Here is a 26,654-nt window from a genome sequence, read left to right as displayed (position 1 = left end):
GACAGAGGAAAGATTATAAGGAGTGAGTTTACAAAGGGAAAGAGAGGAGGAAGACAGAAAGATAGAGAGATAAAGAGAAAGACAGAAAGAGAGATCAAGAAAGATAAAGAGGGAGAGACTAAAGACAGAAACTTGAAAACTTATGCTGATAAGTAGCTGAAATCGAAGCCACTTGTAACACTGTTCAATGAGCAGAGCTTGGTGGGCATGGGACAGACCAAGCTACAGTGTCATTAGGTTGAAGCAAGTGTCAGGTATAGACTATGTCCAACAAAGGAGAGTATAACCACTTAACCCTTGATACTCAATGGCATTGCCATCTCTAAAACCTACACACTCAATATATTGGAGCTCAGAATTGACTGGAAACTCAACTGTCCAGCCACATAAATACCGTTGCTTAAAGAGCAGGTACCCTGGCTATCCTATGAAAGGAGATTCACCCCCGACATGCCATACTTTTTCACAATCTTACAATTCTGAAGTCAGGAAGGTGATGCAATACTGTCTGCTTGTCTAGATGAGTGCAGCACCAACAACTGTCGAGAAGCTCAACACCATCCAAGCCAGTGTAACCAGCTTGATTGGTTCACCAATGACCTTCCTAAATGCCTTTTCCCTACAGCACCAGTCCACAGTGGCTGCAGTGTGCACCATCTGTTTAAAACACTGTTATTACTCATCCAGGCAATCCTGTCCTCTGCACCCTCACCTGCCACCATGCCTTGAAGGATTCCAACATGGAGCCCCGGGAAAGGGGGAGGAAACAGTACTTTCAGGGCCTTAAATGTTGGCAATACGCAGCATTCTCCGTTGAAAAATTGGAAGACAGCACCTTAAGAGAGGAAACCACTGTCAAGGTCAGCAGACCTGAGGATCAGGAAAGGACATTGGGAATTGTTTGGAGGGAGAAGGAGGATCAACTCATTGATGGGATAAACTTGGAAATCATGAGGAAAGACAGGAGGGAAACTGGCAGAAGTTGTGGGCAGATGTAGGTTTGGGAGGAAGCATGGTCGAGTGAACTGGGGAAGGTGGGAAGGGGCATGTATATGGCTGTATAATCTGTCTCAGTAGTACTGGCAACTGGTTGATAGGCTCCATGCACTTGGTGTTAATGGATGAGAAAGGCAGGAGGAAGATCGAAAAGAATCTGAATGCTAAGGATCCAGTTGTAGAGGGCGGCACTGACTCGCAGGGTCCGGAGTTTGGTGATGAGTTTGCTTAGAATTATAGAATTGCAGAAGGCCCAGTGACACTCACATCTACTGTGGTGAAGTGCATTGAGAGGTTGAGCATGGCTAGAATCAACTCCTGCCTAAGCAAGGACCTGGATCCACTGCAACTTGCCTATCACAACAACAGGTCTACGGTGGATGCATTCTCACTGGTTCTCCACTCAGCCTCGGATCACCTGGATAATAGTAATACTTATGTCAGGCTCCTGTTCATTGACTACAGTTCAGCATTCATCATAATCATACCCTCAGTTATAATCAAGAAGCCCCAAAACCTGGGCCTCTGCAACTGGGTCTTTCGCTTCCTTATCAGGAGACCTCAGTCTGTGCAGGTTGGAAATAACATCTCCTCCTCATTGATAATCAACACTGGCACACCTCACGGATGTATACTTAGCCCACTGCTCTACTCTCTCTACACCCACATCTGTGTGGCTAGACACAGCTCAAATGCCACCTATAAATTTGCCAACAACACAACTATTGTTGGCAGAATTTCAGATGGTGACGAAGAGGTGTACAGGATCGAGATGCATCAGCTGGTTGAGTGGTGTCACAGTAATGACCTTGTACTCAGCATCAGCAAGTCAAAGGAATTGTCTGTGGACTTCAGGAAAGGTAAGTTGAAGGAACACACACCAGTCCTCATTGAGGGATCAGAAGTGGAAAGAGTGAGCAGTTTCAAGGTCCTGAGTGTTAACATCTCTGAGGATCTATCCTGGACCCAACATATTGATGCAATTACAAAGAAAGCATGACAGTGGCTGTATTTCATTAGGAGTTTGAGGAGAACTGGTATATCACCTAAAGACACTTGCAAAGGAGAGCACTGTACCGTGGAGAGCATTCTAACTGGTTGCATCACCGTCTGGTATGGAGGGGCCACTGCACAGGACCAGAAAAAGCCGCAGAAAGTTGTAAACTCAGCCATGGGAACTAGTCTCCCCAGCATCCAGGACACCTTCAAACCGTGATGCCTCAAAAAGGCGACACCCATCATCAAGGACCTCCATCACCCAGGACATGCCCTCTTCTCATTGCTACCATCAAGAAGGAGGAACAGGAGCCTGAAGACACACACACTCCATTTTTCAGGAACAGCTACTTCCCCTCTGCCATCAAGTTACTAAATGGACAATGAATTCATAAACATGATGTCAGTATTTTTTATCTCTATTTTGCACTACTTAATTAATCTAATATTCATTAATATATACACACACACACACATATATTTATTGTAAATATTTATTACATAAATATCATAATTATACGTATGCCAGTGAAATTTGATTCTGATTCTGAGATGCAGTCAGTAAACAATGACCAGATTTTGCAAATGCTGGAAATTCTTCCACAGCAACACACACAAAGTGCTGGAGGAACTCAGCATGTCAGGCAGCATCTATGGAAATGAATAAACAGTTGATGTGTCAGGCTGAGACCTTTTTTTCAGGGCTGGAAAGAAAAGGGGAAGATGACAGAATAAAAAGGTGGGGAGCAATGAGGGAAGACTAGCTAGAAGATGATAGCTGAAGCCAGGTGGGTGGAAAAAGTAAAGGGCTGGAGAAGGAATCTGATGGGAGAGGAGAGTGGACCATGGGAGTAAGGGAAGAAGGAGGGGCACCAGGGGAGAAGATAGGCAGGTGAGGAGAAGAGAAAAGAGGCCAGTGTGGGGAATAGAAGAAGAGGGAAAGGGGAGGGATTTTTTTTTACCAGAAAGAGAAATCAATCTCTATACCATCAGGTTGGAAGCTACCCAGACAGAATATGAGGTGTTGCTCCTCTACCCTGAGAGTGGTCACATGGTGGCAAAACTGCAGGTCATAGACTAACATGTCTGAATGGGAATGGGGATAAGAATTCAAATGGTTGGCCACCGGGAAATTCTGCTCTTTGAGGATGTGCTCAATAAAGCAGTCTCCCAATTTACCAATGCAGAAAAGGCTGCATCAGGAGCACTGGAAGTAGTAGATGACCCCGGTAAAATCAAAGAAGTGTTGCCTTACCTGAATGGAGCGAATGGAGGTAATGGAGGAAGTAAATGGGCAGGTGTGGCATTCCGGTCACTTGCAGAGATATGTGCCAGGAGGGAGATTAGTGGGGAGGGATGAATGGTCAAGGAAATCATGGAGGAAGCGAGCCCTGTGGAAAGCAGAGTGTAGGGAGGAGATAAAGATGTGTTTGATGGTCAGATCCCTTTAAAGATGGAGTAAATTGAGGAGAATGATGTGTTGAGTGTGGAGGCTCATGGGGTGATAGATGAGGACGAGGAACTCTATCCCTGTTAAGGTGGCGGAAGATAGGATGAGCACAGATGTATAGGAAGTGGAGGAGACACGGGTGAGAGCAGCATCAATGCTGGGGGAAGGGAAACCCCATGTCTTTGAACTAAGAGGACATCTCTGATGTCCTGGAAAAGAAAACCTCATCCTGGAAACAGATGTGGCCAAGACAAAGGAACTGAGAAAATGGAATAGCATTTTTACAGGAGAAAACAGGCCAATAAACAATATTATTTACAGGACAGTAAACAATAGTCTGACATGGGTGTATTTACTGTCTAGATACTCTCATGCATCTGTAAATGTAAATTTTGTATGTATGCACAGTGGCGGTTAGCCTAACACTATTCCTGTGCACGTTTGTTTACCATGTTGTGTCTCTAAATAATTCTGTACTCTGCTCACGGAGTAGTGAGCAGTCTCAGCAAATGAGAACATCCCCAAGAACACTCTGATCTACAGCGGGTGATTAAGCCAGTTGTCCCACCAGGAGCACTCAAATCTGCCTCCATGGAACTAAGTCAGTGGGAAGCTAGTGACGTATGGGGGTGGGGGTGTGATGTTGGTGAGGCAAAGGGAAAGGCTGACAATCCAGCAGAAGATAGATCAGCAAAACAAATCTTTGTTACCCTTGGGCCACAATGGCATAACGGTTCTTAAATAAAATAAAATATTTAAACCATCAGTGTATCTAATTGGGTAGTTTTAAGTCAGCAAATGAATAGATTGGTCATTTCACTGGATGCAATTACTTCTAACCAGCTCTACATCATTTTGTAATGGATGCAGCAACATGCTTTATGGTGGAACAGAGACAATTAAAGAAGAAGGCTTCCTGTAAAACATGCTGGAGTACTCACAGTCAGATGGATTGTTGTGCATGTACTTGAGTTCATTCTCCACAGATGAGCTTTCAGTAGACTGCAGCTTTCAGCAATGCCAGCTGTTAATGATTCTGCTCTCCATTAAATCCTCCCCTAAAGCCTTTATTCTAGTCCACATTTCCACACAGTTTCCATTAAAACAAAGTTATTTTGATTTAACATTGTTTCAGAGACCCTTGGGGTATTATTTTGCACTGAAACTTGCTTGAGGAAGTCACCAAGTGCTGCAATGTGATTTTTAAGAAGTTAATTTCATATCCCAGTGCTAACGACAGTATCTGAAGAACAGGTTGATAATAGTGTTCCTATGTTTGTGTGTGGCCATGGGGGAGAGTTGTCATTGGATGTTAGAGATTCTATAAGGGTCCGTGCTACTTTAGAGTGATGACAGTAGAAGAACAGTGAAGATTGGTATGTAAGGACAGTGACAGGCAGAGCTTTTGACTGTTACAAGGACAGGCATGAAGGAATAATTTAGTGGGCAACAGTTTGTGAGGACTCAAGTCAGCAGAATGAATGAATAGTGAAATTCATAAGGTGACACTTACTAGTGAGGAGCAGTGACACACACTTAGTGCTACAACCTCACAACGACAGGGTTCCTTATCCTATCCCAGTCTTTGATGATTCCTGTATGGATTTGGACTATTCTCTGTCATTTGGACCAGTAAAATCATAGGATGCTGCAAAAGATCCCATAACCTGTTGGAAATGAATCAAAGGTTGATTGATAGGCGTGTGAGAGAGAATAGACTCACAAAGAGATTGGGAGCACACAAGTGGGATTTCTGGGATTGCTCTGCTGGGAGCCAGCATGATAGAGTAACGCTTAGCACGGTGCTTTACAGCAGCCAGCTGTAAGGTCAGGGTTCAGCGCCTGTCACCGGCAGTAAGGAGTTTGTATGTTCTCCTTTTGACAGCTTGGGTTTCCTCCAGGTGCTCTGGTTTCCTTCCACATTCCAATAACACGTACAGGTTAGGGTTAGTGAGTTGTCGGCATGCTATGTTGGTAGCTTAGTGACAGTGTGTTGGCTGCCCAGCACAACCCCTGCTGATTTGATTTGATGCAAATAACGCAATTCACTGTATGGTTCAATATACATGTGACAAAAAAAGCTCACCTTTATCTGTCAAATGGCCTCCTTCAGTGTTGATGTGAGGACAGGGCAGTGGTCATTAAAAAACTGGTTGGGCTGGAGTTGATTACACAGCAGAATGAATGCAGGATTGAAGAGTTTGACATTGAGATGGCAGAACAATGGAGTTATCCAACTGGGCATTGAGATGAGCTAGCTCTGCAGAGTACAGGGGGTATTTAGACTAGTGTATAACTTGGACTGGACATTGCCTGAGCAAAGTGTGCAATGTGTGAGCAGTGGGGTAATGGCACATTAGACGGAGAGGACTCTTATACTTTGGAATAGTGGAGTAACTAATTGGAGGGTGACTGGACAATGGAGTTATCAGAAAAATGGATGAAATGTCAATGGATTTATTAGAGAATGGGTGACATGTCAATGGGGTTATTGGAGAATGGCGTGACATCTCAATGGGGTTATTGGACAATCAGGTGACATGTCAATGGAGTTATTGGTGAATGAGGTGAAATGTCAATGGAGTTGTTAGAGAATGGGGTGCCTGCACAGTGGATTAGGTGAGCAACCAGTCATGGCAACAGCATTTGGGCACATTTTCCTTTATTTAGACATATCTTTAGTCAGTTGAAATTCAATATTTTGAAGGATTAAAATACTTCTGAACTAGAAGTTAAACAACAGAGGAGGTGAACATAGAATACTCATTATTTTGTTGCAGCTCCTATACTGAATATATCTATTCCAAGTGATTCTCTCAGCAGCTTTTTGTAAACAAAAGCAGTTTTAACTGAGTACATGTCGAGTTGTTGTTGCAGTGGGGTGAAGTACACAGAATTGGCCTGTTTTGTTTTGTGTTTCATAAGTGCTTATGAAATTAATGTTGAGCCCATCATAATGCTCACTTTTACCTTTGGTGATGATACTGAAAGAACCCTCTGTTTAAATTAACAGTGTTCCCATGTTGCAATTGTCCAGTGCTCCAATTCAGCTTGCAGCGGACAACACAAAGATGTGCTCACAGAATCACCAAAGGTAAAATAAAAATATTGCTCAATAAAGTAAACATATTGAAATACTTTCAAATTAGAAATCAGGAGGAATTGTTTGTTTAGAGACTTGAAAGGATCTTTACAACTGTGTAATTACCTGACCAACATGATGTGTGCAGTGGGACTGTTACACACTGTGGGGTTCAGGAACAGTTATTACTTCACAACCATCAGGCTCTTGAATGGGCATGGATAACTTCACTCAGCACAACTCCAAACCAATTCCACAACCTACAGAATCACTCGAGAACTCATATTCTCCGTATTATTTATATATTTTTTTATTTGCACATTGGTTGTTTATCATTTTTATGATTTTCATAAATTCTATTGTACTACTTTATTTTGCTGTAAATTCCCGTAAGCAAGTGAACCTCAAGGTGACTTATACATACTTCGATAATAAACTTACTTTGACTTTGAGGATGTGCTGTGTGCTATTGATGAGATTACTTCGAAAACTCTGGAACATGACAGATCTTCTCAATACGACATAAATATAATACTCCTTGTCATTACCCCAATGACAGAGCCACTCAGGCAGAAATTGTCTGGTGTTATTCCAGTGCCAAACTCAACCAGTCAGGTAGTCAGGCAGTGATGTAGGGCAGAAGGGAAATGTGGAGCAACACCCAAAATGCTGGAGGGAATCATTGGATCAGGTAGCTCTGTGAAGGAAGATGGACAGTCAACATTTTGGGTCGAGACTCTTCAACAGGACTGATAGTACAATACTGTCTGGTAGTATTAAAGGACAAACTTACCCAGGTAAGCAGTAAGTTTGTTGTTCAAATAATACCAGATTGATAGACATGCCAGATAGTGAATAATATAAAATTGACCATCCCAGAGGGGCAATATTATAAAACTACCCAGGATTGGTCCACTGATTTCTTAAAAAACATTTGTCTGAACCCCCTTTAAAAAATCATCCAGAGGAAGAGTTGTTCTTTGCGGTACAATAGGCATCCAATTTGTTGGTGCCTTTCTTCAACCCTGCCAAAGTTGCATGTCACTATAAGCCAGACATTCAGAGTTTGCCTGGTCTCTTCAATCACTCTCTACTTCAGATCTCCACCTACAATGTTTCATTGTTGTTCCAGGTGTAGAACCAAAGGTTCTCAGGGTTCGTGTGTGGGTGAATTTGAGCATCTCAGTGAGCTGCTCTGCCCCGTCAGTTCATATCCTGTAATCTCTGTAAAGTTACATATCTGGTGATGGTATCCCTGGGACTATGTAGAGATTTTACCGCACAGTAAATGTCAGTAAAATTAGCCACAAGGTACAGTATATTAAATATCTCAAGGCACTGTATCAGACCATCTGGTTTTAATCCACTTAATCATGCATGGGATATATAGTTTGCTAGCCTATGTTATTGAACATACAGTATTGAAAAGAAAAGAGTTGGAAGCTGACAACATTGACGGGTCTGGAGTAACACATAGGTCAGGTCAGGAAGGAAGGCAGATTCTTTCCTCTGAAAGCCTTTAGTAAATCACAAGAGAACTTCAGGCTCATGTACTTCCTCCCTGATGGTAGCAGTCAGAAGATGACCTACCATCACTGGTCTTTCTGGTGGCTTCATGGCAGTAGTCTCTAGGTACCATGACCCAGAGGCAATTAGATCAGCTGACCAGATGTTAGGTCTGATAGATTGGTTTTAAGGGCAGCTTCACGGAGGCAATCATGTTGTAGAGATGGCAGAGTTTTTAGCTTTAGCCTTGGGGCCATTATTAAAGTGAAGGGAAAAGCAGAACGTCTTTGGCAGTCCATGTAGTTTGAGGTCATTGTAGAAACAGGAATTGAGGAATTCATGGAAGGATTTGAAGGTAATGGCGAGGTTGATGTGAGACTGGAGCAGGAGCTCAGTTTGGCCACGTGAACAAATTGAGGAGTGGTAGAGGTTGAAGGGGAGTGGTTCATACCCACCAGATCAGTGAGCACTCCAGTTGTGGCTGCTTCACCTGAAGATACAGTGCCATGTACACTATAATTGAACGGGCCTGTCCGTTCACTCATGTCCCTTGACATTCGGCTGAATACACAAAATAAAACGGAGCAAAAACAAAACAAAATGAGAAGAGGACTGCAGCTGTCATAGGGGATTCCGTAGTTAGAACAGACATGAGATTCTGCTGACAAGATAGAGACACCTGGATGGTATGCTGCCTCCCCAGTGCCAGAGTCAAGGATGTCTCAGATCGGGTCCACAGCATTCTGAAAGAGAAGGTGAGCAGCCAGAAGTCCTGGTACATATTAGAAAATAGACAATAGACAATAGGTGCAGGAGTAGGTCATTCATACCTTCAAACCAGCACCACCATTCACTGTGATCATGGCTGATCATCCACAATCAGTACCCTTTTCCTGCCTTCTCCCCATATCCCTTCACTCCGCTATCTTTAAGAGCCCTATCTAATTCTTTTTTGAAAGAATCCAGAGAATTGGCCTCCACTGCCCTCTGAGGCAGAGCACTCCACAGATCCACAACTCTCTGTGTGAAAAAGTTTGTCGTCACCTCCAGTCTAAATGGCCTACCCCTTATTCTTAAACTGTGGCCTATGGTTCTGGACTCCCCCAACATGGGGAACATGTTTTCTGCCTCTAGCATGTCCAACCCCTTAATAATCTTATATGTTTCAATCAGATCCCCTCTCATCCTTCTAAATTCCAGTGTATACAACCCCAGTCGCTCCAATCTTTCAACATATGACAGTCCTGCCATCCCGGGAATTAACCTCGTGAACCTACGCTTCACTCCCTCAATAGCTAGAATGTCCTTCCTCAAATTTGGAGACCAAAACTGTACACAATATTCCAGGTGTGGTCTCACCAGGGCCCTGTACAACTGCAGAAGGACCTCTTTGCTCCTATACTCAATTCCCCTTGTTATGAAGGCCAGCATGCCATTAGCTTTCTTCACTGCCCGCTGTACCTGCCTGCTTACTTTCAGTGACTGATGAACAAGGACACCTAGATCTCGTTGTACTTTGCCTTTTCCTAATTGTGATAGTAATCTGCCTTCCTGTTCTTGCCACCGAAGTGGATATTGGCACCAATGACATAGGTAGGAAAAGGGAGGAGGTCCTGAAGAGAGAATTTATGGAGCTGGGTAGAAAGCTGAAAAACAGAACCTCCAGGATAGTAATCTCTGAATTGCTGCGTGTGCCATACACCAGTGAGGGTAAGAATACGTTGATTTGGCGGATGAATGCGTGGCTAAGGAACTGGTGCAAGGGCAGGGTTTCAGATTTCTGGATCATTGAGATCTCTTGTGGTGAAGATATGACATGAACAAAAGGGATGGGTTACACCTGAAACCAAGAGGGACCAATAACTTTGTGGGTAGGTTTGCTAGAAATGTTGGGGAGGGTTTAAACTAATTTGGCAGGGCGATAGGAAACTGAGAAACAGGACTGAGGATGGGCATACAAGCACAGGCAATGTATAGCGAGACTGTGAGGAAGAACAGGCAGACGATAAAGCAACACTTCAGTCTGTAGGATGAGATGCAGTGTAACAAGGGGACAGCATCGAAAATGGTGATGAATACAGGACTGAAAGTGTTATGTTTGGATGCACGTAGTTTACAGAATAAGGTAGACGACCTTGTAGTGCAGGTAGAGATTGACAGGTGTAACGTTTTGCCATCACTAAATCATATCTGAAAGAAGATTAGGGTTGGGAGCTCAACATCCAAGGATACATATTAAAAGGACAGGCAGGTAGGCAGTGGGGTTAGTGTGGCTCTGTTGGTAAAAAATGAGTTAAGGAACTGTAAAGTTACAGAGACCCTTCTGGGAGTTCTATACAGGTCTCCAAAGTCTCCAAATTACATCTCGCACTGTAATTTGTAGGAGATGGAAAATGATGTCAAAAGGGCAAAATTACAATAGTCATGGAGGATTTCAATATGCAAGTAGTTTGGGAAAAGCTGGTTGGTGCTGGTTTTGGATCCCACGAATGAGAATTTGTAGAATTTCTCTCAGATGGTTATTTAGTACAGCTTGTGGCTGAGTCCAGCAGGGATCAATTATTCTGAATTAGGTGTTGTGTAATGAACCAGATTTGATAAGGGAGCTTAACATCCAAGGTAAAGAAACCCTTAGGAGACAGTGATCAAAGTATGATAGAATACACCCTGCGATTTGAGAGAAAGAAGCTAAAGTCAAATGTATCAGTATTGTAGCGATACAGTGATCAACTCTGTAAAAGGAATTACAGAAGCATAAAAGAGGAGCTGGCCAAAGTTGGTTGAAATGGGACACCAGCAGGGATGATGACATAGCAGCAATGGCTGGAGTTTCTGTAAGCAATTTGGAAGGCACATGATAGATACATCACACAGAAGAAGAGCTATTCTGAAGGCAAGATGATGCAACTGTGGCTGTCAAGGAAAGTTAAAGCCAATATAAAAGCAAGAGAGGGCATATAATATAGTTAAAAACATGGGAAGTTAGAGGATAGGGAAGCCTTTAGAAACCAACAGAAGGCAACTAAAATTCCATAAGAGAGAGGAGGATTTTTTTCAGTTATGAGTAAAAGAGAGGCAAGAGTAGATACCAGACCACTGGAAAATGATGCTGGAGTGATAGTAATGGGGACAAGGAAATGGCAGATGAACTAAATAATTGTTCTGCATCATTCTTTACTGTGGAAAACTAGCAGTATGCTGGAAGTTCGAGACTGCCAGGGGGCAGAAGTGAGTGCGGTTATATTACTAGGGAGAAGGTGCTTAGGAAACGGAAAGGTCTGGAGGTGGCTGAAGAAATTGTGGAGGCATTAATTATCACTAGATTCTGGAATGGTCCCTGAGGAGTGGAAAATTTCACTCTGCTTTAGAAGAAGAGAAGGAGGCAGAGGAAAGGAACTTATAGGCCAGTTAGCCTGAACTCAGTGTCTGGGAAGATGTTGGAGTCGATTGTTAAGGATGAGGTTTCAGGGTACTTGGAGCCACATGGTAAAATAGGCCATAGTCAGCACGGTTTCCTCAAGGGAAAATCTTACTTGTTGGAATTCTTTGAAGAAGTATCAAGCAGAATATGCAAAGGAGAATTGGTGGATATTGTGTACTTCGATTTTCACAACGCCTTTGATAAGGTGCCGCACATGAGGCTGCTTAGTAAGATAAGTGCCCTTGGTATTACAGGAAAGATACTATCATTGGCTGATTGGCAGAAGGCAAAAAGTGTGAATAAAGGCAGTCATTGCTGGTTGTCTGTCGGTGACTTTTTTTTTTGCAGGGGTTGGCGCTTCTTTTCACATTATTTGTCAATAATTTGGATGATGGAATTGATGGCTTTGTGGCCAAGTTTGTGAACAATACAAAGATAGGTGAAGGGGCAGGGAGTGTTGAGGAAGCTGGGAGGCTGCCAAACATATTTGGAGGATGGGCAAAGAAGTGGCAAATAGAATACAGTGTTGGGAAGTGTATGGTCATGCACTTTGGTAGAAGGAATAAATGCATAGAATATTTTCTAAATGGGTAAAATATTCAAAAATCCAAGGTGCAAAGAGACTTGGGAATCCTCATGCAGAATTCCCTGAAGGTTTACTTGCAGATTGAATAGGTGGTGAGAAAGACGAATGCAATGTTAGTATTCATTTCTAGAGGACTACAATATAAAAACCAAGATGCAATGCTGAGGTTTTATAAGGATATACTTAGAGTATTGTGAGCAGTTTTGTGCCCTTTATCTAAGAAAGGATGTGCTGACATTGGAGAGGGTTCAAAGGAGTTCACAAAAACGATTCTGGGAATGAAAGGATTATCATATGAGGAGTATTTGATGGCTCTGGGCCAGTTCTCAGTGGAATTTAGAAGAATGAGGAGGAAACCTATCAGATGTTGAAAGGCCTCGATAGAGTGGATGTAGAGAGGATGTTTCCTATAGTGGGAAAATCTAGGACCAGAGGACACAACCTCAGAATAGAAGGGGGTACCTTTAGAATGGAGATGAGGAGGAATTTCTTTCATCAGAGGGTGTGAATCTGTTGAATTCATTGCCACAGGTGGCTGTGAAGGCCAGGTCATTGGGTGTATTTAAGGTAGAGGTTGATAGGTTCTTGATAAGGCTACGGGAAGACGGCAGGAGAATAGGGTTGAGATGGTAATAGATCAGCCACAATAAAATGTCGGAGTAGGCTTGGTGGGCCTAATTCTGCCCCCATGTCTTGTGATCTTATGGATTGGAAGTCAGTCAGCAAATTTAGAATCTTGCTTGTGAATTGTAGGGTCAGAACAGTGGGAAGGCATGTTGTAAATTACTAGCGTGAAGGGAACTCAGGTGTCAGGTCATGAGCACCTGCTCAGGGCTGCTGCATTTATATTGTACAGTGGCCATCCCAGCAATGGTCAGTCATGTGAACTAATCCATCCAGCAACAAGGAGCGACATTAGCAGGTGTACAGAAGACGTGTGAAGTGTCATCAGGGAATATGTCAAACTTCCACTGTGATGCACTTTGCTCCCAAAATCTCCCTGATCAACTCTTGCTGAACAGCAGCACTCTGTATCTAAGCTTGTAGATCTGACCGCTACAGTTCAGTTCAGGGTGCCAGGAAATATTTATAATGCAAAATATATTCTGAGGTACAAAATTCCCGATGAAAATGGAGAAATACCATTCAAAGCTGCTGGAGACAAGCTAATTTAAAGAGGACGGTCTCTTAGGTTAATGTGTCAGATAGCAGATCTGCAGTATTAGAATGTACAGCAAGTGGTGGATACAACCCAATCCATCACAGGCAAAGCCCTCCTCACTACTGAGCACATTTACAAGGAGCATTACCACAAGAAAGGTGAACCCATCATCTAGCACCCCCACCATCCAGGCCATGCCCTCTTCACACTACCACCATTGAGCAAAAGGTTTTAGCGGTTTTAGGTCCCATATCACTAGGTTCACAAACAGTTATTACCCTACAACTATCAGGCATGTCCTAAAGTCTCACCTTCTAGGACTCTACAACTCCTATTTTCAGTACACACATATAAATATATGCACACGTACACCAGATTACAACACCCATCCAAGTTGGGGGATTAATGATCTAAGTAGAAACCTTCATGAGTGACAGCTCATTAGAGCAGGTTGCTAGGCAACTGTCCATCTTGTTGGCTGAGGAATAGAACATTGATAAATGTATATTGGTCATAACAGCCCATTAGAAGCAGCTAATGGAAACATATCTGAAATTCCACTGAGGCAAGACAGAGTTACCAATGTCTTTACTAAAAGAGCTTTCCTTTGCAAGCTCTGAGCACCATCTGTAATAAATAAGCATCAAACTCGGTGTAGAGTTGTGCCATTACCAGCATACTGTACAGCTTCTTTCGATTAGTTAGTGTTCAATTCAGAAATAAAATAAAATATTTCTTCCTTACAATAGCAATGAGTTCAAAAGTACCTTGAACTGTACTTTGGGAGTTTTTAAAGTTATAACTAGTGCTCTATAAATGAAATGCATTCCAGAAAACTGTAGTTGTTGGAACTATGAAACAAAAACAGAAAATGCAAGAAGACGAGAAGATCTGTTGACGATGGAAATCCGAGCAACACACACAAAATGCTGAAGGAACTCAGTAGGGCTGGCAATGCCTGTGAAAAAGAGTAAACAGTCAATGTTTCGGGCTGAGAAGTCATCTTTTCATTTTTTTCCCAGCCCTGATTAAAGGTCTCAGCCTGAAACTTTGACTGTTTACTCTTCTGTAGATGCTGCCTGGTCTGCTGAGTTCCTCCACCATTATGTGTGTGGTGCTTAAATGCTGGAAGAACTCAGCAGGTCAGTGTGCATCTGTGGAAAGAAAAGCAGTCATCGTTTTAGGTCCATTGACTGTTTCTCTTTCCTGACCTCTTGACTTTTCCAGTGTTTTACGTTCCATATCTCTAAATGCATGCTACCTTTCTCTTTACAGGACTTCCCAGTCACGCACCCAATCACTGAATCAGTTCCTTTGTTCTTCTCTATTCCTTCCAACCCTTAATCATCAAAAATCTCTAACTCCTCCCTTTCAAATGTTTTCGTGGTTTGTGGCAGTCTCCTGTGGAAATCTGAGTGTCTTCCTTCCATAACTGGCTGTTCAGCCCCTCAAAGCTGCTCTACCGTTCAGTTAGATCATGGCTGATCTACAAACGTAACTGTCACAGTCCTGCAGTCATACATTAAGACCAACACAGCACAAAAAAATTTATTCTGACATCCTTAGTCAAAAATGTATTGTTCAGGTACAGTGCTTCAAAGAAATGAAAGAATGCAACCAAAGTTCTCTTTTCCTGGGAGATGACAGTAGGGAATTAACAGCACACCTCTGCAATTTCACGCCCAATAGCTGGAGTGAGTGGGTAGAAGAAAACTGTGTGTATGCTTATGCACTGCCCAATTACACCTATGTGACCAAGTAACCTACCAACCTGTACGTCTTTGGAATGAGGAAGGGAATTGGAGCACCCAGAGAAAACTTACGCAGACACGGAGATTTGTACAAACTCTTTACGCACAGTAGCAGAATCGAACCGGGTCACTGGTAGTGTAATAGCGTCTGCTAACCACTACATTATTGTCCTGCTGGGTTTGTGGGTGGGGTGGGGTTGAGAGCGTGTGTGTGTGTTTGTGTGTATCAAAAGATAGTGGTCTGCTCATCTTTGAATGTTCTGAAGACCAAGATAGTTACTTGATCAGCACGAGGTGAACAATTTACGGGCAGGCTGAGGTGAGTGACGTTACAGTCAGAGAATCTGTGATCATATTGAATGGATGCATGGTCGAGGGGCAGAAAAGCCAAGAGTTGCTCCTAATTAGTAACAGAGACAACAGATTCTGCAGATGCTGTACATCTTGAGCAACACTCACAGAATTTTGTGGGGGGGGGTTCTCAGCAGGTCGGGCAGCATTAGCGGAGGAGAGTAAAGAATGCTGACGAAGGGTCGCAGCATGAAACGTCAGCTGCTCATTTCCCCCCATGGATGCTGCCTGGCCTGCTGAGCTCCTCCAGCACTTTTGTGTGTGTGGGGCACCTAATCCGTACGTTGGCCACTGAATGGCTGATCTGGCTGCTGGAGTGGAGAGGTGACCGGGCAATTTGCCCACTGCCCTGCTGTCTGCTCAGGCGCCTCTGTCTCCGTTTTGCCCAGTGACTTTACGTGTGGTATTTTCTGTGTCAAGTTGTTTACTCAGTTTCTATCTGTGTGGTGGCAGGGCCAGTTCGTGTACCGTGACGGAATCTTCAGGCCGCAGGAGGGGCTGTCACCCAGCTGCTCCGGGACTGCCCCACTGGAGGAACAGGGTGCGGCCTCGCCACTGGAGGTGTTCGACGACATGTGTTGCAACGGGACACTGAAGAAACAGGCTCCCCGCCAGCGGGAAGACAGCAGCACCCAACGGTACAGCGCCGACCCCACCGTCTTCCTGTCGGAGCGTGGGCAGAGGGGGGAGCTGGACGAGGATGGCTACATGACCCCCATCCAGGACAAAAAGACCACAGGTAGGTTCGGCATCGTGGGAGGGAACACAAACCACTCAGGCAGAAAGTAATGTGGACAGTAGGGTTTCACAGGCAAAACAATGGAGGGATAGCAGGGCTCACACTAGAACTTAGTAGTTCTTCATGGATATAGAAGACAAGACTCATGTCCACAATTGCGGTTACCTGACCCAATAAAAAGCAGTTGCTTCCGTTGGATACTTACTGAAGTTTCTTGCAGAAGGATGGTTACCTGGTAGTTCTGTGCACAGAGTCAATGACTGTCAATCATGGGGATGGCAGGGGATCAAATTGAGTTGAATATCAAGCGCACAAGTGCAGTGAGGTACAGGTGCAAGGAGAAACTTGCAGAAGTATCACAAGCACATAGATTCAGGCAAGACGCAGAACATAAATAGTACATAAATTGCACTCGAAAATGAAAACGACGACTGCAAACAGTAGAAGGACAATCAGAAACAAGTCCTCAGTAATGCAACAGGCTGCCATAGTGCCCCATTGCTGGGGTGGGGTTAGATTTGTGCAAGTGGGCTCAATATCCTGATGGCTGGAGGAAAGTAACTGTTCCTGAATCTGGTGCTGTGGGACTTAAAAGGCTTCTGCACCTTCTGCCCAATGTCTACAGCGGGAAGTGGGCATGAACCAGACAGCAGGGATTATAGATGCCACCTTCCTGAGGCAGTGCCTTCTGTAGGTGCTGTCAGTTTGGGAGAGGTCAGTCCCTGTGCCACTACTCTCTGCTTCTCCATTCTGGCCCAGTAGAATGATACCATTTCTGAATATACCATCCTATCTGGCCATTCTCCTATTGCTACCTGCAATCTTTGGACGGCATAAAGCTGGGGCCTCATTTCCTAGACTGGATATGGTTTGAAAATACTTAACTGGCTATAAAGTGCATATGGACCTGCTGTGATTACCTAGAGACTTGACTCTGCCCCACGTTCAGCTGCATTTACCTGGTAACCTCATTACACTTCACTAAAGTTAGTGCAAACACATAATGCTGGGGATGCTGCCAGACTTGCTGGGATCCTATAGCATTTTGTGTGTATTGGTCTGGAGTTCCAGCATCTGCAGAATTTCTTGTGTTTTTAAGTCAAGGAATACTTTTGAAGAACTTGGTGTCAGATCTAACGAACACATACTGAACTGGAAGTCACCCTATCTCCCACTTCTCCTGTGACACACAACTTCAGCGTTTTGACAGCATGGTGGGAAGAATAGGGAATCTTAATTCCCCCATGCAGTAAGCCCATCGTTCCTGTCGAAGTTCTTTGAAAGAACTGTTCCTGTCGCCCCCCCCCCACCCCTTCTCCCTGCCAATTCCTGCAGGATTCTCTCTGCCTGGCTGCTTCCATATCCCCTTCTGGCAGCAGCTGACCAAGTGAAACGTTGCCTTCCCAGCTCACCCCATGACCAGTCCAAAAGGCAGTGGCAGATGATACATGCCTTTCCCATCAAAATGGCAGCTTAAAGCACATCACTATTTCTCCATATTCATTCTTTTTCTGGCATGTTCCCCACATCACTTTGTCATCGGGTTCCTCAATAAATCCCTGAGCCCCTCACCTGTTACAGCTGGAATTGCTGCAGAGTTCCTGCATATACAGTGCCTATAAAAAGTATTCACACCCCACCCCCCCGGAAGTTTTTAAGTTTTATTGTTTTGCAACAGTGAATCACAGTGGATTTATTTTGGCTTTTTTTGACACTGATCAACAGAAAAAGACACTTCCGTGTCAAAGTGAAAACATCTCTACAAAGTGATCTAAATTAGTTGCAAATATAAAACACAAAATAACTGATTGCATAAGTATTCACCCCCTTTAATATGAGACACCAAATCATCACTGGTGCAGCCAATTGGTTTTAGAAGTCACATAATTAGTTAAACGGAGATCACCTGTGTGCAGTCACTGTGTTTCAATTGATTGTAGTAAAAATACATCTGTATCTGGAAGGTCCAACTGCTGGTGAGTCAGTATCCTGGCAAACACTACACCATGAAGACAAAAGAATGCTCCAAGCAATCCTATGAAAAGGTTACTGAAAAGCACAAGTCAGGAGATGGAAACAAGAACATTTCCTAGTCACTGAATATCCCTTGGAGTACAGTTAAGTCAATCATCTAGAAATGGAAAGAATATGGCACAGCTGTAAATCTGCCTAGAGCAGGCCATCCTCAAAAACTGAGCGACTGTGTAAGAAGGGGACTAGTGAGGGAGGCCACCAAGAGACCTTGACAACTGTTGAGGAGTTACAAGCTTCAGTGGCTGAGATGGGAGAGACTGTGTATACAACAACTGCTGCCTGGGTGCTTCACCAGTTGCAGCTTTATGGGAGAGCGGCAAAGAGAAAGCCACTATAAAAAAATATGCACATGAAATCTTGGCTAGAGTTTGCCAGGAGGCATATGTGAGACTCTGAAGTTAACTGGAAAAAGGTTCTATGGTCTGATGAAACCAAATTTGAGCTTTTTGGCCACCAGACTAAACGCTGTATTTGACATAAGCCAAACACTGCACTTCATGAAAAACACACCATGAGCCATGGTGGTTGCTGCATCATGCTGTGGGGACGCTTCACCGCAGCAGGCACTGGAGGGCTTGTGAAGGTAGAGGATAAAACGAATGCAGCAAAATACAGGGAAATCCTGATGCCATCTGCAAGTGAACTGTGACTTGAGAGAAGATTTGTTTTCCAGCAAGACAATGATCCCAAGCATAAAGCCAAAGCTACACAAGACTGGCTTAAAAACAACAAAGTTAATGTCCTAAAGTGGACAAGTCAGAGCCCAGACCTTAATTCAATTGGAAATTTGTGGTTGGACTTGAAAAGCGCTGTTCACTCACAATCCCCATGCAATGAGCAGTTGCATGAGCGTGAGCTTGAGCAGTTTGTAAAGAAGAATGGGGGGAAAATTGCAGTGCCCGGATGTGCAAAGCTGATAGACACCTATCCACACAGACTCAAGGCTGCAATTGCTGCTAAAGCTGCATATCTAGGAGACTCTTCAACAGCTCTATCATTTCTTCCTCTACCATCATTTCTGGCAGCATATTCCAGGCACCCACCAGTCTCTGTATTTAAAAAAAAAATTACCCCGTAAATCTCCTTTAAACTTTCCCCCTTCTTACCTTAAATACACGTCCTCTGATATTGCACATTTCAACACTTGGAAAAGGACAATGGCTGTTCACTCTGTCTATGCCCTGCCTGACTTCACTTACAGTTTTTAGGTTGTCTCCACCTATCACAATCCTCTCACTGCTTCTGGCAGTGTAGCCCAGTGTCTCTTTTGAACCTCTCAAGTAATAACCCATTATCAATCCTCAATGGATAGCCAGAAAGCCTGGTATCGCTCTGAGATGCACATCCACAGCTAGTGAGCACAGAGCTGAGCCGGCAGAAAACTTCCACACGTTGCATCAGGAGTATTTTACTGGTCTCGTCAGTAAACTGCTCTGGAGAGATTTCCAAAGCAGAAACTACCATTGCAAAGGCTGCAAGTGTGAGCAGGTATTTGGGCAATGTTTGTGTTTGAGGCTGGCGGGGGAGGGGGGGAGTGGTGATGTCATGGGACACTTAGCACTGTTCCCTCATTGAATTTACATTTAGCACGTTTCAATCATCACACTGTTTACCCTCTCACTGACTGAGAGCAGACTTTCTCCTGTCTGGGGGTGGGGGCACCTTCCCTCCCTGTGTCACCAGCACACACCGAGTGGTGGCACACACTAAATTCTACCCACTTTATTCGTATCATTTAATTTATTTTGAGATACAACATGGTAACAGGCCTTTCTGGTCCAATGAGCCTCTGCCGCCCAGTTACACCCATGTGACCAATGAACCAACTAACCTGCAGGTCTTTAGAAAGTGAGAGGAATCTGGTGCACTCGGAGGAATCGCAAGCAATCACAGGGAGAATGTACAAGTTCCTTATCCGACAGCAGCAGGAGTTGAACCTGGGTCACTGATGCTATAATAGCATTGCACCAACTGCTATGCTACCATGATTCTCCTTAATGCCATGTCTGTACTAGAAGTGGGGAAACCTAACCTTCCATGCTATTAGTCCTGTGCTGCTCTTGAGTTGAGGGCTGGGAGTTATCAGCTAAATTGACAAGATGACCATATCTTGCAACAGTTGTTGTCAAGTTCTGTGGCTGAGAAATGGAGAAGGAACATTTAGAACTCAGTCCACAAACTCACTTACTTGTTTCTCCCTGATCTCCCAGGTACTCAGAAGTTTGCCTGTGTTTTTACCTTTCCTTGTTTGGTGTTGGTGTGCTAAGGAGTCAACAAACCATTCACAGTTTGTGAGGTGCATCCACTGTGGAAGAGGGTGTGATTTTACCTTGGAAAGAGTCGCTCTGCAGTCTCTCTCTGCTAATCAGTCTTCATGATTGTCAAATGGAGGCAGTGCCTAATCCTAATACCCGGAATTCCTTCCATGAGCCTCGCTGCCTCTCCCGCTCCTTTTCCTCTGCTAAAACGCTCAGAAAAATCAGTCTACTAGGTGACCTGTTTACAGAACCCTTCTCTGGCTCAATGTCACACTGTGTCTCTCAACTACTTGTGAAACACCTTGGTAGTTGCAATTAATATTTAAGTAGTTGTTATGTAAGGGGTTTAGTGAGAAATATAAACAGAGGAGTAACTAAGCTTGTTAGTTCTGGTGACCAGCAAGGACACTGCATCCTTATCATGTTCATTCTTCTTCCAGTGGTTTGTGAGCGAGTGGGATCCATCCAAGAGGACCGAACGCTGGCAAGGCCTTCCAAGTTAGATGCCAAGGCCAAACTATCTCGTGCAGGTTAGTAAAATTCTCCGAAACCTTTGAAATTGAGACTTGAGAAGTATGTTCACCTTTTGGTATTGGGAGCCAACACAGACAAACTGACTGACCAAATCGCCTCCTTCTGTTCTTCTACAATTCCATGAAAAAGCAGAATTTGTCGGCGACATTTCTGTAACTTGGTAAAAAATCTCTGAAATAACTGCAGTCTGTTCATTATCAAGAGAGTGATCTGGGGATTCAGATCCTGAGAACATGCAAAGCATGATGCTTCCATGCAAGAATCCAAAAGGAATTTGATACTGGATTTAAGTATGTTGAAACCACACCCTCAATACTCTGCTCAGTATTGAAGTCACACAGTATAATATACTATACAGTATAGAAATATAGAAACAAACCCTTCAGTCCAACGTGTCCATACTGAGCGAAGGAGATTGAGTGGTGACTTGACAGAGGTGTATAAGATAACAAGAGGCATGGGTAGAATGGGCAACCAGTGCCCTTTTTATTGGGTAGAGTTAGCTAATTTGAGAGGGCATAATTTGGAGGTGTTTGGAGGAAAGTATTGGGGGGAATGTCAGAGGGAGGTTTTTTACACAGAGAGTGATGGGTGCATGGAAGACCCTGCCAAGGGTGGTGGTGGAGGCAGATACATAAGGAACATATAAGAGACCTAGCAGAAAAAGTGGAACAGGCTGAGAGTTCTCCACCTGCAGAATATTAAGGTTTTTAAAGTCACACTCTCAGACACCCCAGCATCTCCCAGCACCCCACACCCACATCCCTGCTGGAGAGGTGTATGCCAGCCCATGAAACGCTTGGAAAGGTTTGAGGGAGGGACAACTCTTGGCACATCCATTGCTCTGCTTCATCTGCGGACTCTGTGTGGAGTCTCCAAGTTTGCAGGGTTTCCCCAGCAATGCACTGTTAAATCCACCTCTGTGAACCTGAGCTGAACTGAACTGACTGGGCATTAGCATCAGGAGCCTCGTTCACTCAAACGTGGATTCACATCTGAAACCTGAGGGGGAAAGCGGAGTTCAGAACGTGCGGTCAACATATTGGGGAAAAAGCGTGTGGACTTGGAGGAGGGCTGAGGTCTTTACTATGGTTAAAAGTTTTGATCAAGTGTGCATAGGGACAATCATTTCACGTTGGAAAGAAACAGAACTAGTGTCACAAGAATTCAAGAGAAAATTCCCGACCCAAAAGCGAGGAGGAAGACGAGCAGCATGAGGGTTAGACTGATGGAGACAGAAGGAGGAGGTCATTAGGAACATATATGTGAGGTGGTGTGAATGGTTTGTTTCTGTGCTGCTTATCTGATGTAATCCTTTGTGAAGTTCAAGTTCACATTTATTGTCCTAGATGCAAACACTCAGGGGATAAACGCCAGGAAAATGAGCTTTTTGCAACAGCAGCATTGTACAAGTCGAGGAAAAACATAAGTTAATATGAACTTAAATTAGAATAAATTATACATAACAAACATGTTCACAAAAACAAACAACAAAATGAACGTAGCAACATCAGTATAAGTTGTGACTTTCTTTTCACTTATCTTAATGCATTTAATAAGTTTTCAATTTATTAGTATTGAAATTATTTATTACATTTCCAGGAATGAAAGGGTTAACGAAAGGGTGAACTCCGGGTATATTTAAAGATGCAGCACACATTTCCCAGGCCCTGGCAGAAGTTAAGCCCCAGCTTGAGCTCTTGTCCAGAGCTTTAAGAGTTTCCTTCATAGTTTCCACTGAGGAGTAGTGGCATCTAGAATCCATATTGGGTATTGGTCATCCCATCCAGCTCTCTGTCCCGGGCATAGGTAGAACGTACTAGGGGTGCTGAGGATGAACCCAGCTCAATGGCATTTGAAAGGACAGCTTGGAAAGGCTGTGGTCACCACTGGACAAGCCCAATGCCTGGTCATCAATAAACTAGAGAGTTTCAGGAGATACTGCATAGCTCGGAGAGTGTCAGCTGTGCATTCTGCTTCCATGAAGAGTGATTGAGACAAATAGAACAGAAATTATAGAGTTGGGGGAGGGAACATTTTGATGACATTAGGATGTGTGTAGAGGACCTAGCCACTGGTTGGATATGAATTTTCATTCCCTTCACCAGCCCACCATCCAATCCCAGAAGATTAGAAACTTTTTAGTTTAATTTTGGAAAGGTGCAAGGTGTAGTTTCTCTCTCTGCCACAAACTCCCAGCATGCTTTTCCTTGGTGTCATGATGAGACTAAGATGGCCAGCTGGCACCCTCACTGTTGTATTTGACCCCAGTAAGACATATAGCTTTGGCACTGCCAAGTACACCCACTGGTCAGCTTCTGGCACCTCTGTTTCTGCTATGGTTACCAACTCTGGTGCTCTCCTGAGTGACCAGTGCTCCAAATCTCAGCTGCCTTTGTCCCAACTCACATCACGCCTGCCCACCCATTACCCCTGGGGTCACTGGCCAACAGCGCATAAAATCCGTGCCCTTGCCTCCAAATCCACCTGCCTTCTGGCACTCCACGCTGTCTTCTTGTCCCACACTCCCATTGGATCGTGACGAGTCCCTGCCAGTCACTACATTCCTCATCCCCAGTACTCTGCAGAGCTCCGGGTTTGATTGCTGTTTCCATGAATACCCGAGGTTGCACCGGCCGTTTCTGTCCCCCATGGGTCACACGTTCCTGCTGGGCTTGATGGCTCAACCGTTCTGTGAAGACGGTGGTGGCAACTGGGCCTCAGGTGATGGGGGCTCAAGATCTACCTCAGCCACCTTGCCAAAAGGCCGAAGCTTTCGTTACCAAAGATATTAAGAGATGGTTGAATACATTTTACCCTTAAATACTGTACATATACAGCATATACATAAATTTAAAAGTAAGATGTTAATTTAAATTCACATTCAATAACTGAATAAATCAAAAACAATAATACTAATTAAAATTGGCACAGAGCAATGCACTCCGTTTTACTTACCATTCGAATGAAGGTCAGATGAATGGGGCCATGCTGGAGCTCCCAGCTACAGCCATTGTTCGACTCAGTTCTCTGGTATCTCAGTGACTGCCATTGTGAAGTGTGTCCAAGCCCCTTAGCTGAGTGCAGCATGGGCCACCCCCAAATTCAGAGCCAATGGAAAAATCAGACGGCCAGCCAACCAGCTGCATTATCTCATTTTGTCTATGGCATGCTGGCACCGATGGCTGAGCTGGCATTTATTGTCCAGCCCTGAGTCCCGTGAGAAGATGGGGTTGGGCCCCTTCTGGACCACTGAGAAGATGGGGTTGGCCCCTTCTGGACCACTGCCTTTCTTCTGGTGAAGGTGCTCCCGTAATGCTGTTGGGGAGGGAGTTCCAGGATTAAACCCAGTAACTGTGATGTATTTCCAGACCAGGATGGTGTGTGGCCTAGAGAGGAAGCTCCAGGTGGTGATACTCTCCTGTGCCTGCTTCACTTGTCCTTCATGGCTGCAGAAGGCACAGGTTTGGGACATGCTGGCAGAGTAGTCTCGGTGAATATTTGCAATCCATTATCTAGAGTCATGCAGCAGGGAAGCAGGCAGAGGTTGGTGGGTTCTTCATTAGTAAGGGTGTCAAATATTACAAGGACAAGGCAGGAGAATGGGTTTGAGGTGGATGGTAAATCACCCATTGTCAAATGGCAGAGCAGACTCAATGGGCCAAATGGCCTAATTCTGCTCCTGGCATTCAGTCCATCTTATCCATGTTGCCACAGATAACTTTTAAATGTGGCTGCCTCAACCACTTTTTCTAGAAGTTCATGTCGATGATACTTGCTACTCAGGGTGATGAATGGGGGGCGGGGGGGGGTGTCACTGAAGAGGGCTGCTTTGCCCTAGGTGACGATGTGCCTGAAGAGCATTATTGGAGCTGCGTTCATCCAGACAGTTCACTGGCGTTTTGGGATTTGAAAGGCGTTAAAGAGTTGCAAGTCTTCCTTTTCCTCTGTTGCAAAGGTATAACAGTTTCACTAATCACTTTGCAGAGTTCTTGAACCAGGTGGAGGAGAACCCATTCGTGACGCTTCGGAAAAATGGTGACGTCCACGCTCTGGATAACCCGGAGTACCACAATGTCCCAGAGGGGTCAAAGACCATGGAGGATGAGTATGTGAATGAACCCCTCTACCTCAACACATTTGGCAATGTGGTTGAGAACCCAGAGTACCTGCAGGACAAGATTGCCATATCAGAAAATGTTGACAAGGCCTTTGATAACCCTGACTACTGGAATCACAGTTACCTGTCCAAAGGTACCATGCACAATCCGGAGTACCTGCAGGAGTACAGCACAAAGTTTTTTTACAAGCAGAATGGACGCATCAAACCCATCGTAGCAGAGAACCCTGAGTATCTCTCAGAGTTCTCACTAAAGCCGGGGACAGTGCTGCCTTCATACGGACAGCGTAATACGGTGGTGTAACCTGCCGAACCCCAGCTTCACTGGACCTCCTCGTCAAACTACAAACAGGTATCCTCAATGATGACTGGAAGGACAATGTCTAAGGTGACAGTACTGGCAAACTTTGTCTGAAATGAAGGAGAGTTGGATTGCTAGAATTCAGCCCTGGTCCAATTCAATCTTTCTAACTGGTACCCGTTACAAAGCAATATGGTTACAAACAGGAAAAAAAAAAGAAGGATTGCTGTGGAAGTACCAAAAATGTAGATCTTTGGGATTCTCTTCTCCTGCAGACCTTCAACAAGACAGTTCAGCAGGTTACGGTCAAGGAACAGAGTGCAATAGGCTGTCGATGAGTGATGGGGGGGGGAGGGTGGGTGCAGCACACAACATCGAGAGTTGATTCTTAAAGAAAGCTTGTCCAATTAAATGTAGACTTCTAATTTGAACAAAAATCCACAAACCCAACCACTCAGTAAAACTAAGGTACAGAACTTTTTATTTGGGGTCCCACTAATTGGATTTTTCTGAAGTACTATCTTATCCAGGTATAAAATGTCCATGGGGCAAGTCTGACAAGCACCCAGTACAGGGAGCTGTTCCAACACTGGCAGACGAGGTGAAATGCTATGAGCCTACCAATCTCAGTCTGGGTGCAGGAACCAAACCTGGATGAGCCTCGCCTGGGGCTGGTGGACCCGTAGCAAGCACACCTTGTTGTCAATTGACCCTTTCCACCGCGGTAGACACTAGCTATTCAACTGAACACTATGGCAAGCTCCATTTTGAAGGTGACTTTATTATGTAGCAGACCTCTCAATTCTCTTTTGTACTTAAATATAGTTTAATAGCAGGTAACTTTTGAAGCCTTGGAAAGTAGGGCCATTCTTAATTCTTAATGATAAATTGGGGGGGATGGTTTTGTAATTGAAAAATTAATGGAAGGGTTTATTTGCCTTTGATAAGCACACGTCAGCACTGCCAATCGTGTCTATTACTAAAAGTTGATATTGTAAATATCATGATTATGCTGCTCTTAATAGGCCACATCCAACGTCGCTTTACTTTCACGTGCACTCAAGGCGTAAGCTCTTTCAGGCATTACTGGGGTCACTAGAGCAACACTGACTTAATTGTATTTATTTTTGCTCAGCGTGACTGGAGTTCAAGGGCAGGCTGAACCAGGTTACAGAGGTATTGGCCAAAGGTCGAATCTGACCAATCTGCATTGTGTTTGAATTCAGTCAGACAACAAAGCAGGCCAGTCTGGAGCACAGTTGACACACACTGGCTGACTTGGGCAATTGCACCTCCAAGGTTCTCAGCAGCACCCAGGCTTGTCCATCTTCGCAGAAAGACAGTGAATGAATGTGAGTGAACTCAGC

General features: G+C 44.3%; 1 protein-coding gene across 6 annotated transcripts in view; it reads left to right on the top strand.

Annotated features, from left to right (window-relative positions):
* LOC134348348 (receptor tyrosine-protein kinase erbB-4-like) overlaps window positions 1-25,620 on the top strand; it is a 1,006,440-nt gene extending 980,820 nt beyond the window's left edge. For 4 of the 6 annotated variants that reach the window (XM_063051562.1, XM_063051560.1, XM_063051559.1 and 1 more), the window contains 4 exons: window positions 6,456-6,536; window positions 15,755-16,040; window positions 20,773-20,862; window positions 24,854-25,620. In XM_063051562.1, the coding sequence (XP_062907632.1) occupies window positions 6,456-6,536; window positions 15,755-16,040; window positions 20,773-20,862; window positions 24,854-25,290 (894 nt within the window). In that variant the 3' untranslated portion in view covers window positions 25,291-25,620. The remainder of the gene's footprint in view (window positions 1-6,455; window positions 6,537-15,754; window positions 16,041-20,772; window positions 20,863-24,853) is intronic. The other 2 variants (XM_063051564.1, XM_063051563.1) reach the window with 1 other exon arrangement.
* Window positions 25,621-26,654: the final 1,034 nt, after the last annotated feature.

The sequence above is a fragment of the Mobula hypostoma genome, chromosome 6 (genome assembly GCF_963921235.1).
Source record: "Mobula hypostoma chromosome 6, sMobHyp1.1, whole genome shotgun sequence".
Lineage (NCBI taxonomy): Eukaryota > Metazoa > Chordata > Chondrichthyes > Myliobatiformes > Myliobatidae > Mobula > Mobula hypostoma.
The sequence above is the reverse complement of the archived record's forward strand: the minus strand, read 5'-3'. Positions and strand labels throughout refer to the sequence as shown.